This window comes from Mustelus asterias, chromosome 3 (assembly GCF_964213995.1).
Source record: "Mustelus asterias chromosome 3, sMusAst1.hap1.1, whole genome shotgun sequence".
NCBI lineage: Eukaryota > Metazoa > Chordata > Chondrichthyes > Carcharhiniformes > Triakidae > Mustelus > Mustelus asterias.
In genome coordinates, this window is record NC_135803.1 from 14,810,981 (window position 1) to 14,823,389 (window position 12,409).

The following is a 12,409-nucleotide window of genomic DNA, read 5'->3' on the forward strand; positions in this document are numbered from 1 at the left end:
CCCCCACCCCTGTCTGAAACCCACCCCCAATTAAAATTCCTCATGTCTGGCCCGCCCCCGGTGTTTTTGGAAGTTCTAATGGGAATGGATCAGTATTTGCAGCGTATTCCCAGGATTGTGTCAATGACAGGATCATAGAATCCCTACAATGCAGAAGGAGGCCATTCAGTCCATCAAGTCTGTACCGACCACAATCCCACCCAGACCTTATCCCTATAACGCCATGCATTCACCCTAGCTAGTCCCCCTGACACTAAGGGGCAATTTAGCTTGGCCAATCCACCTAACCCGCACATCTTTGGAGTGTGGGAGGAAACCGGAGCACCCGGAGGAAACCCACGCAGACACGGGGAGAATGCGCAGGCTCCACACAGACAGTGACCTGAGGCTGGAATCGAACCTGTGTCTCTGGCACTGTGAGTCAGCATTGCTGATCCCTGTGCCACCGTGCCGCCAAGGGTCAAAGAAATGTGTCAAATGTTGCTGTGGGTTTTTGAAAGTGTTTGCAGTTTCTGGGTTATTAAAATCGAGGAATATTTGCAGTGAAGCTGTCTGGGATATTCTAATATTTGCTTCACATCTCCAGGAGTTCAGCAGTGTTTCACAGACTTCCCCATGCAGACAGGTTTTAACACCCCCAACAGCACAGGGGTACTCGTCCGTCGATGCCACACAACAGAAGATTTGCTCTGTAACTGTCGAGTTCGTTTGAACTACAAAAGTGTTAACTTGTGTCTTCATCATCCAGGGCCAATGAAACCACTCCAAACCATTCGGACTCTTCTTCTACCACGAGCGCTGGTTTTTATGAGCACCCGCCCACTTCGGTTCTCACACAGACAGACTCCAGCTGGCTTCTCGCTCACAAACCTGGTAAGCTACCACACAGCCCGAAAGCAAAAGCTGGAAGGCAGCAGAGAGAAATGAAAGTAAAATCACTCCTCACCCGGATTGCTACACTATACTGAATGTAACGAAGAGGCAACGTTTCTCCCAAAAAATACCGCAACTAATTGACATTGAGAAAGCTTGTGAAGTAAACAGATTTCCCTCCTCTGTAACATTTGAGACAATGTGGCACTTCGAGTGAATACAGTCTTTTTGTTCTTGCCTGTCATTTTCCCACACGTCCCCTCCTATGTACTTGTAATGTATGCTGTAATCTAGAATTTCATAGAACAGCGGTTTTTCATAGAATTCCTACAGTACGGAAAGAGGCCATTCGGCCCATCGAGTCTATACTGACCACAATCCCACCCAGGCCCTGTTCCTGTAACCCCACACATTTACCCTGTTAATTCCTCCAACACTAGGGTCAATGTGTCATGGCCAATCCGCCTAACCCACACATTTTTGGACTGTGGGAGGAAACCCACACAGACACGGGGAGAACGTGCAAACTCCACACAGACAGTGACCCGAGGCCAGAATTGAACCTGGGACCCTGGCGCTGGGAGGCATCTACAATAACATCTACAATGTTATGACACATTTTCCTGTAAGCATTTCGGCAAGACATGGGTTGAACCTGATCTGCAGGAAACAGGTCCTGTTATAATATCCCCAATTACCTCTTTGTGCATCTGTTATAAATGTTTCTTCAGAAGGAACTCTTCAAAATGCAGCTAATGAAAATACAACAAAACTTACTCCAACTGATAAATCAAAGAAAGGGTTTAATAAAGAAACATCATTACTCCAAACTTGGGGCCTCACCCTGGGCCATTCCAAGCTACCCACAATTCTACATAGTTCCTTCTTTATAGTGAATCAGCTGGTCAGCTGACGATGACATCACTCTGTGATTGGTTCCATGGTTTACTGGGTCAGCTGACCCTTGCATCTTGTTCCCATCGGTCACATTACATCCAATACAAAGTTGTCACCGGTTACATTCTAACAATAAACCTGACAACATTTCCAATTAAGTCCCAACTAACTGTGTTGCTTAAACAACCACAACAACTGGCATTTATGTCATGTCTTTATGGTGGTAAAACATCCCAAGGTGTTTCACAGGAGCAGTCAGGAAACATTGGTGATCAAAAGCTTGGTGTCGAGGAAGGTTTTAAGAAACAACTTGAAGGAGGAAAGAGAGAGAGAGAGTGGGATAGAGGAAAGGAGAAATTTCAGGGAGGGAATTCCAGAACTTTGGGCAGCTGAAGGCGGACAATGGGAGGCTCCAGTGACCTCGGGTGGGATGTTACAGTTTCGGGATGAGTGAGGCCATAAAATAAATACATATCAATGTCAACTGGGCTACTCTGTAGAAATTATCATTTTAATGCCAAAAATGGACGAGCCACGAGGAATACCAGAGGAAACCAGCAGAGCTGTTATCTTTTTTTTTAAAAAGGCACTAATACCCCTTCCGGGATATGTGCAAAGCTTCTTTGCATTTCTAAAGAAGAACTGCGGTCACCAGAAACACTCTCCGAGGACAAAGGCAACTGTTTATGATTCCTAGTATCCAATGTTGTGTTAATGGTCTGACCATTACCTGCTCCAAAACACAATGACTGAGACTTGGGGTGTCTGAATTCCTTTAATTAGTAAGCTTTTGGGTCTCATCTTCAGTCACTGTTTGACCTCCAGAGTGAACAGGACTGCAGGCAGCAGTTTGGGTCTGGTTACCACCTTACCATTGAACAGGTAGCAGCAGGAGGAGCTTTACCCAGGTATAATTGCATGGCTGTTATCCACACTGTGCATTATTGGAACATTGGAACTGGTGCCTTAAAGACTGATTCTACTCTGCTTTCCTTCTCCCCCTCATTGAAGTCTCACTTCTGGAAAGACGGATCACCCTGTAACAGTCAACCAACCTACGCTCTGAAGAAACCCTCCATTGGCTGGACAGAACCCAAGAGTCCGGATAACTGAAAACCATCTCACCTCCCAGGTCCCGTTCTCTCAACTCTCGAATGGCCAATGGTCCAGGGGAGGACAAAGAAAATGCTTCAAAGACATCCTGAAACTCTCCTTGAAGCACAGCAGCATTGACATTAATGACTGGGAGGAGCTTGTTACCAGTCCTTCAAAATGGTGACAACCTGTCCATCCAGCTGCATCAAAGCTCCTTAATGATGAGGCAGAACAGCAGCAGGGAAGGAAATAGAAGAAAGCAAATCCCGCACTCTGGACCCCATTGACTCAGTCCTATGAAAACCCATGGCAAAAACTTGGGACCCTGAGTAAACGTCGAGTGACAGCCAATGATAACAAACATGTAAAGATCTGGGAAAAATGAACACGTCATTTATTTGTCCCCTTACAAAGGGTCCAGTTTATTTTTATTCATTCGAGAGACATGGGCGGCACCGGCTGGCCAGCATTTAGTTGCCCTTTAGAAGGTGGTGGTGAGCTGCCTTCTTGAGTCGCTGCAGTTGCTGTGCTGTGGGTTGACCCACAAACCGTTACAGAGGGAATTCCAGGATTTTGACCCAGCGACTGCGAATGAACGGTGATATATTTCCGAATCAGGATGGTAAGTGGCTTGGAGGGGAATATGTAGGTGGTGATGTTCCCATGTATCTGCTGCCCTTGTCCTCCTAGATGGAAGTGGTTGTGGGTTTGGAAGGTGCTGTTTAATGATCTTTGGTGAATTATTGCAGTGCATCTTGTAGATAGTACACACTGCTGCTACTGAGCGTCGGTGATGTAGGGAGTGGATATTTGTAGATGTGGTGTTAATCAACTGGGGCTGCTTTGTTCTGGATAGTGTCAAGCTTCTTGAGTGTTATTGGAGCTGCACCCATCCAGGCAAGTGGGGAGTATTCCATCACACTCCTGACTTGGGCCTTGTAGATGGTGGACAGGGTTTGGGGAGTTAAGAGGTGAGTTACTCGCCACTGTATTCATACCCCTGACCTGCTCTTGTAGCCACTAAGTTTACGTGGTGAGTCCAGTTGAGTTTCTGGTCAATGGTAACCCCAAGGATATTGGCAGTGGGGGAATTCAGTGATGGTAATACTGAATGTCAAGGGGCGGTTGAAGTGAATCTTATTGGTGATGGTCATTGCCTGGCATTTGTGGCATTTGGCCTTTCCAAGACTGAGCACACCATTCCTGGACTGGACCACAAGTGAATCTAGGTCTCTGCCAGGCGCTCTTAAACCAGATGTTCTCCTCCTAACCCCTTTGACGTGTACAAGGGTCAGCAGTGGCATTCAGTGGTGGATGGATCCTGGTTTTTATACTGGATCTGATGATCCAGGATCTTTTCAATCCACGAGCAAATATTCAAGCAACGAGCAATTTTCTGGAAAGTTCTTTTCAAATGAGAAGTTTATTTTTCATACTAAACTTCGCCTTATAGTCTGCTTAAAATATAAAATATGTATATTTGTAAGTTGCACATAGGTGCCAGATCCTTCAACCGTGTACTAGTTCCCGAACGGAACACAGCAGTTTAATGGAAGCAGAGTTTGAGTTACATGGAGAATTTGATGTGAATATAATTCCTTTCTACAAAATCTGCCTTTTAACATTTTTCACTCCGATTTTATCCATATTTTGTGGTAGCGCTTCCAAAGAAATCGAAACCTGTGGAAAATGGCGAATCAGAATTTTTCAGCCAACTATCGACATATTTTAGCTCTGGGAACGAAGGTACGTCTATAGATATAAATTAATATTTGCCACCAGTTGACCAATTTTAAGGGGCTATATTTCAGCTCTCCACACTCAACCACCCCAATTGCCACCCACAATCCCCCCCAAATGGCAATATCTAACATCCTCATCAACCAAGGTAGTCACAACCTATATGAAATGCTTGTCAGGCAGAGTAAGTGGAAGATAGAAGTGGAGCAAAAGGGCTCTGCCGCTCACCCTCAGCACTCCCACCAAACCAACCCTAGCACGACCCAATAAGGGAACAGGCCCAGCAATATCCTGTGCTGACAAGGACCTGTTGCTGCTGTACACTTCATCCCAGCCAATGTCCTTGTCCCTCAATGGGATTCACCTCAGTCCTGCCATCTTACGCTCTTGTGTAAGGAAGTATTCAACTTCCCAAGATCACAGCCTGTAACTCTGGTGAAATGTGTGGCACGTGCAGTGCAGAAGACTGCCATTCAGCCCATCGCATCTGCACCAACTCTGACCCAGACTTACCCCATAACCTCGCGTATTTACCCCGCTAATCCCCCTAACCTATATATCTTGGGATACTAAGGGGCAATTTAGCATGGCCAATCCACCTAACCTACATGTCTTTCGGACTGTGGGAGGAAACCGGAGCACCCGGAGGAAACTCACGCAGACACGGGGAGAGCATGCAAACTACACACAGACAGTGACCCGAGGCCGGGAATTGAACCCAGGTCCCTGGCCGCTGTGAGGCAGCAGTGCTAACCACTGTGCCACCATGCCACCACATGGTAGCAAGTTCCACATTTTAAATACTCTCTCGGTAGAGGACTTTCTCCTGAATATTTATGACCCCTAGTTCTGGATTCTCCCACAAGTGGAAATTTGATCTCCATGTATATCCACCTTCATAATTTTAACAATTTCTGTCTGTCCTTCAATCTTCTTTTTTCTTGAGAAAAGAGCTCCAGCCGTTTAATCGCTTATGACAGGAATAACCTCTCAGTTCCCATCTCATCATAAGACCATAAGATCAAAAGATATAGGAGCAGAATTAGGCCATTCAGCCCATCGAGTCTGCTCCACCATTCAATCATGGCTTCTCAACCCCATGTTCCCATCTATTCCCCATGACCTTTGATCCCCTTACTAATCAAGAACCTATCTATCTCGGTCTTAAATACCCTCAATGACCTGGCCTCCACAGCCTTCTGTGGCAATGAATTCCATAGATTCACCACTCTCTGGCTGAAGAAATTCCTCCTCATCTCAGTTCTAAAGGGTCATCCCTTTACTCTGAGGTTGTGCCCTCGGGTCCTAGTCTGTCCTATTACTGGAAACATCTTCCCCACTTCGACTCTAACCAGGCCTTTCAGTATTCTGTAAGCTTCAATGAGATCCCCCCTCATCCTTCTAAACTCCATCAGGTACAGACCCAGATCCTTCAAAATCATTTTTGCCTGTGCCTCTATATTATTTTGATCTGGAGACCAGAACTGATATGAGTGAGTGAGTGGGCGAGGATCTGGCAGATGGAGTATAACGTTGACAAATGCGAGGCTATTCACTTTGGAGGAAATAATAGCAAATTGGATTATTATCTAAATGGAAAAAAATTACAACATGCTACTGTGCAAAGGGGCCTGGGGGTCCTTGTGCATGAGACGCAACAACCCAGTCTGCAGGTGCAACAGGTGATCAAGAAGGCAAATGGGATGTTGGCCTATATCGCAAGGGGGATAGAATATAAAAGCAGAGATGTCTTGCTGCATCTGTACAGGGCATTGGTGAGGCTGCAGCTGGAATACTGTGTGCAGTATTGGTCCCCTTATTTGCGGAAGGATATATTGGCCTTGGAGGGAGTGCAGAGAAGGTTCACCAGGTTGATACCAGAGATGAGGGGTGCTGATTATGAGGAGAGACTGAGCAGATTGGGTTTGTACTCGTTGGAATTTAGAAGGCTGAGGGGGGATCTTATAGAGACCTATAAGATAATGAAGGGGCTGGATAGGGTAGAGGTGGAGAGATTCTTTCCGCTTAGAAAGGAAGCTAGAACTAGTGAGCACAACCTCAAAATAAAGGGGGGTCAGTTTAGGACAGAGTTGAGGAGGAACTTCTTCTCTCAGAGGGTGGTGAATCTCTGGAATTCTCTGCCCACTGAAGTGGTGGAGGCTACCTCGTTGAATATGTTTAAATCACGGATAGATGGATTCCTGATCGGTAAGGGAATTAGGGGTTATAGGGATCAGGCGGGTAAGTGGTACTGATCCACTTCAGATCAGCCATGATCTTGTTGAATGGCAGGGCAGGCTCGAGGGGCTAGATGGCCTACTCCTGCTCCTATTTCTTATGTTCTTACAATATATGTGGTACACATTTGGTCATCTCCATTCTGTGACACCATTGTCACACCCGCAGCTGCACACATCCAACACCAGAGGGAGTTTCACTTGCTGACAGAAGCTGCAGACCCATAGCTGAAGCATTACTCGCCCACTCTGAAGGAAAATAGATTTTTATCCTGAATTTCCATAGTTACATCCAATTTTCCCAACTGGCTCATGCCACAGGCACTGCAACAGCTACATCTTTGCTAATGAGTGCCATGCAAAAGCACAGACACGTTTTTCCAATAGCAAAATAGCGTTAAAGATATCTTGTACAGGCAGTTCAAATGAACACATACAGGCAAAGAACAAAGAAAAGTACAGCACAGGAACAGACCCTTCGGCCCTCCAAGCCCATGCCAAACACGATGCCCTAACTAAACTAAACAAAAACCCCCCCCCCCCCCACATCTCCCTTAAACTTTCCCCCTCTCACCTTGAACCTGTGCCCCTTGTAATTGGCACTTCCACCCTGGGGAAAAAGCCTCTGACTGTCCACCCTGTCTCTGCCTCTCATAATTTTGTAGACCTCTATCAGGTCTCCCCTCAGCCTCCGTCTTTCCAGTGAAAACAATCCTAGTTTATTCAACCTCTCCTCATAGCCAACACCCTCCAGACCAGGCAACACCCTGGTGAACCTTCACTCCAAGGCTTCCATACCTAAGCGTGTTCCCTCATTTCCACATCCTTCAGTAATTTCCACAAAGACCGGGAGAACATTTCCTGTTTTCCTGCATGGTGATTGCTGTGGTCACAAACAGATTTTGAATTAGGTTTGTTAAAAGGTCAATAAGTAGATTCACTGATGATCAAAGTGCAGCGGCGCAGTCTTGTTGAATGACCCAACTCAAGCTGTTGAATGTAAGTGTGTGTTGCCAGGGGTTGGGCCGCTTATTGTTCTGTATTGGTTTCAGATAGAGACGCCGAGTCAATCCGGGAAGATGACGTCAGTGACGCAACTTCAAAAGGAAGCCTTGATGAACAGATTGTTCATTCCGAGGTACGCAGTGTGACTGACTGCTGCTCAGAATTCCAGACAGCTCACATTAAACGCGGAATAAAGGGATGATAGATCTTCCTACCCTCCGTGTAGTCCAGACTCCACATATTATGTATGGCTTCAGACTGACGCATCTAACTTTAATATACCCGCAATGCACACCCCCTACTGTGCACTCCTTCTGATGGACGCACCGATCCTCAGTACAGTGCAGGTCTGACATGTTGTCCCCCCCCTCCCGCCCCTCCACAACATAGTGCAGGCTGTCAGTATGCATTGTGCCCCTCAAATCAACCCACCTAACATCAGCACACGGCAGGTTTCTCATACTGTGCACTCCTTCAGATCATTACCTCAATTCCCCGACAGACTGCAGGCTGCAAAAACCATGAACTCCCTCAGATTGATCATTACAGCTTAGGCTTTATGCACTATCAGCTGATTCAGATGCACTCATTCCTCATCATCTGCCGGCTGCAGTTCTACAATCTTTCTTCAGAATAGCATATCTATCCTCCAGTATCTGCAGACAACATGCTGCACGGGTGGCACGATGGCACAGTGGTTAGCACTGCTGCCTCACAGCTCCAAAGACACAGGTTTGATTCCCATCTTGGGTGGCTATGTGGAGTTTGCACATTCACCTCGTGTCTGCGTGGGCTTCCTCCCACAATCCAAAATATGTGCCAGTTAGGTGCATTGGCCATGCTAAATTCTCTCTCAGTGTAGGGTGGCACCGTGGTTAGCACTGCTGCCTCACAGTGCCAGGGACCAGGGTTCAATTCCTGGCTTAGATCACTGTCTGTGCAGAGTCTGCACGTTCTCCCCGTGTCTGTGTGGGTTTCCTCCGGGTGCTCCGGTTTCCACCCACATTCTGAAAGACGTGCTGGTTAGGTGCATTGACCCGAACAGGCGCTGGAGTGTGGCAACTAGGGGAATTTCACAGTAACTTCATTGTAGTGATAATGTAAGCCTTACTTGGGACTAATAAATAAACTTTAAAAGTTTAAAAACTTTATCTTACCACTGTTCACACCGGTGGGATTTTCCCATCCCGCCGCAGTGAACGGAGATTTGGCTGGGTGCAAAATTCTCCGACCTCGCTGCACCGGGAGCGTGGCGTGAATGGCCGGTAAGATGGCCTTTGTCTTTAACATACTAAAACATTCCAAGGCAGCATGAAAAAGGTCAAAACTAAGCACTGAGCCACGTTAGGAAGTATTAGGGCAGATGACCAAATGTTTGGTCAATGAGGTAGGTTTTAAGGAGTTTTTAAAAATTTATTCATGGGACATGGACGTCACTGCCCAGCATTTATTGCCCATCCCTAGTTGTCCTTGAAGGGCAGTTGAGAGTCCACCACATTGCTGTGACTCTGGAGTCACATGTAGGACAGACTGGGTAAGGACAACAGATTTCCTTCCCTAAAAGACATTAGTGAACCGGATGGGTTTTTCCGACAATTGTTTCATGGTCATCAGTAGATTCTTAATCCAATTTTTTTTTAAATTGAATTCAAATTCCACCATCTGCCGTGGTGGGATTCGAACCCGGGTCCTCCAGAACATTAGCTGTGATTGCTGGATTAATAGTCTGACAATAGTACCACTAGGCCATCGCCTCCCCTAAAGTGCCTTGAAGGAGGAAAACGTGATGTGGTGATGGGGAGATTAAAGGAGGGAATGCGAGGGTTAGGCTGCTGAAGGTGCGGCCGCCAGCGATTAATATCAGGGATGCTCAAGAGGCCAGAATTAGAGGAGTGCAGAAATCTCCAGGGGTTGGAGTGGATTACATGGGTAGGGAGGGGCAAGGCCCGGGTGGAATTTGAAAATAAGGACGAGAATTTTAAAATCAATGTTTGACCGGGAGCTGATAAATGTCAGCGGGCATGGGGGCGACAGGGAAATGGATTTAGTGCAAGTAAGGCAACAGAGTTTTGGATGACCTCAAATTTACAGAGGGAAAACCAGTCAGGAGTGCATTGATACAGCCAAATCTCCAAAATTGTAGGGAATTACGTTCCTAATCACAATCTGTGCTTACCTGTTGGAAGTGAATAATCTCTCTGGGCATCGGGTGAGGACAAGGATGAGTGTGGCCACCATGTTCTTGTGATCAGAACTCACTATCAAATCTCGTACATGAATAATGGACTCTTTTATAAGATACCAGACACGGTGGCACAGTGGGTTAGCACTGCTGCCTCATGGCGCCAGGGACCTGGGTTCAATTCCCGGCTTGGGTCACTGTCTGTGTGGAGTCTGTACGTTCTCCCTGTGTCTGTGTGGGTTTCCTCCGGGTGCTCCGGTTTCCTCCCACAGTCCGAAAGATCTGCTGGTTAGGTGTATTGGCCGTGCTAAATTCTCCCTCAGTGTACCCGAACAGGTTTTTTTTTATACTTTTCCAATTCAATCAAATCAAATCCAATTCAGAGTCTCAACAAGTTGAGACATTTCCGATCCAGGCTGACAAGACAGGGCGGGCGACTAAACCACCCTGTCCTGGGCCTGATCTACATGAGTCAAGCTGATTGGAGAAGGGGGAGGATCCTCCTCCAAGACTTGAGCTCATTTGCATCTTAGCCAAAAGGCCGAGATGCCGCTTTTAAAAATTGCTTCATATGAAACATATGAAGCCTCAGCATAACCTGATGATCTCAACCAAGTGCAGATCCGATACTACACTTGATCTTAGCCAAGTGTAGCGACTCGGGGATTTTCACAGTAACTTCATTGCAGCGTTAATGTAAGCCTGCTTGTGACACTAATAAATAGACTTTGAACAGTGACTGGTAGATTTGTGGGTGTATGAATCAGAATCACAGAATACTACAGTGCAGAAGAGGCCCTTCGGCCCATCAAGTCTGCACCGACGCATGAAATGCCCTGACCTGCCCACCTAACTGTCACCTATGAGTGACAAAACTGCTGGATTAGATTGTTGATTTGAATTCCTTGTCCAAAGTTTTACATACAAAGTTTGGGTGCGCGCCCAGCCCAGAAGCGTATAAAATGGTGTGAGAAGATACTGGGCATGGATCTCAACATCATCGCGCCCCCACGCGATATTTTGTTCACCGGACACTCACACAAGTCAGAAGCGTGCCCGCCAGCAAGCAAGAACCCAATTTGAATTAATTAAATTTCCATTGACCGAGACTTTACGTTGCCCGTCTGCCTTTACACTTGTGCTTGTGCTGCCCTGACACTTCAGGCATAGTTTTGGTGTCAATGTTTATTTTGTAGAGCTCGACAATTCCCTGAGAAAGCTTTGGAGGAGCCTGACCCCCTGAGGGAGCACAATGGAAGCCCCAACCCGCTCCCTCCCTGTTCTCGGAGCCCGCCCTCCCCAGCAGCGTTCCACCTTTCACAGCGCACATTTTACACTGGATGGCCATTTATTGGCCAGTCAACCTTTTTAATTTGATTTGATTTGATTTATTATTGTCACATGTATTGGGATACAGTAAAAAGTATTGTTTCTTGCGCGCTATACAGACAAAGCATACCGTTCATAGAGAAGGAAAGGAGAGAGTGCAGAATGTAGTGTTACAGTCATAGCTAGGGTGTGGAGAAAGATCAACTTAATGTAAGCTAGGTCCATTCAAAAGTCTGACAGCAGCAGGGAAGAAGCTGTTCTTGACTCGGTTGGTACGTGACCTCAGACTTTTGCATCTTTTTCCCAACAGAAGAAGGTGGAAGAGAGAATGTCTGGGGTGCGTGGGGTCCTTAATTATGCTGGCTGCTTTGCTGAGGCAGCGGGAAGTGTAGACAGAGTCAATGGATGGGAGGCTGATTTGCGTAATGGCTTTGGCTGCATTTGCGACCTTTTGTCGTTTCTTGCGGTCTTGGGCAGGGCAGGAGCCATACCAAGCTGTGATACAACCAGAAAGAATGGCTGCCTCACAGCTCACAATCTGCAAATCTCGTCTCACTGTGGGAGGGGGTCTCACTTTGGGAAGCTCTGGTCTGAGTCTTTCCCAGTAAGAAGTCTCACAACACCAGGCTGAAGTCCAACAGGTATATTTGGTAGCACAAGCCACTCGCTTTCGGAGCGCTGCTCCTTTGTCAGGTAAGTGGGAGTTCTGTTCACAAACAGGGCATATAAAGACACAAACTCAATTTACAAAATAATGGTTGGAATGCGAGTCTTTACAGGTCATCAAGTCTTAAAGGTACAGACAATGTGAGTGGAGAGAGGGTTAAACACAGGTTAAAGAGATGTGTATTGTCTACCAAATAAACCTGTTGGACTTTCACCTGGTGTTGTGAGACTTCTTACTGTGTTTACCCCAGTCCAACGCCGGCATCTCCACATCTGAGTCTTTCTGCCATGGAGAGGTGATGGCAAAGTGGAATTGTCAGTGGACTGGTAATCCAGAGGTCTGGGGTAATGTTTTGGGCACCCAGGTGCAAATCCCGCCACGGCA

The 12,409-nt window shown here is 46.6% G+C and overlaps 1 protein-coding gene across 1 annotated transcript in view; it reads left to right on the top strand.

The window, feature by feature from the left end:
* Nucleotides 1-12,409, top strand: part of LOC144485918 (glutamate-rich protein 6) — a 55,563-nt gene that overhangs the window by 11,241 nt on the left and 31,913 nt on the right. Inside the window, exons 3-5 of the mRNA XM_078203985.1 lie at nt 749-873; nt 4,525-4,611; nt 7,895-7,980. Of these exons, the coding sequence (XP_078060111.1) occupies nt 749-873; nt 4,525-4,611; nt 7,895-7,980 (298 nt within the window). The remainder of the gene's footprint in view (nt 1-748; nt 874-4,524; nt 4,612-7,894; nt 7,981-12,409) is intronic.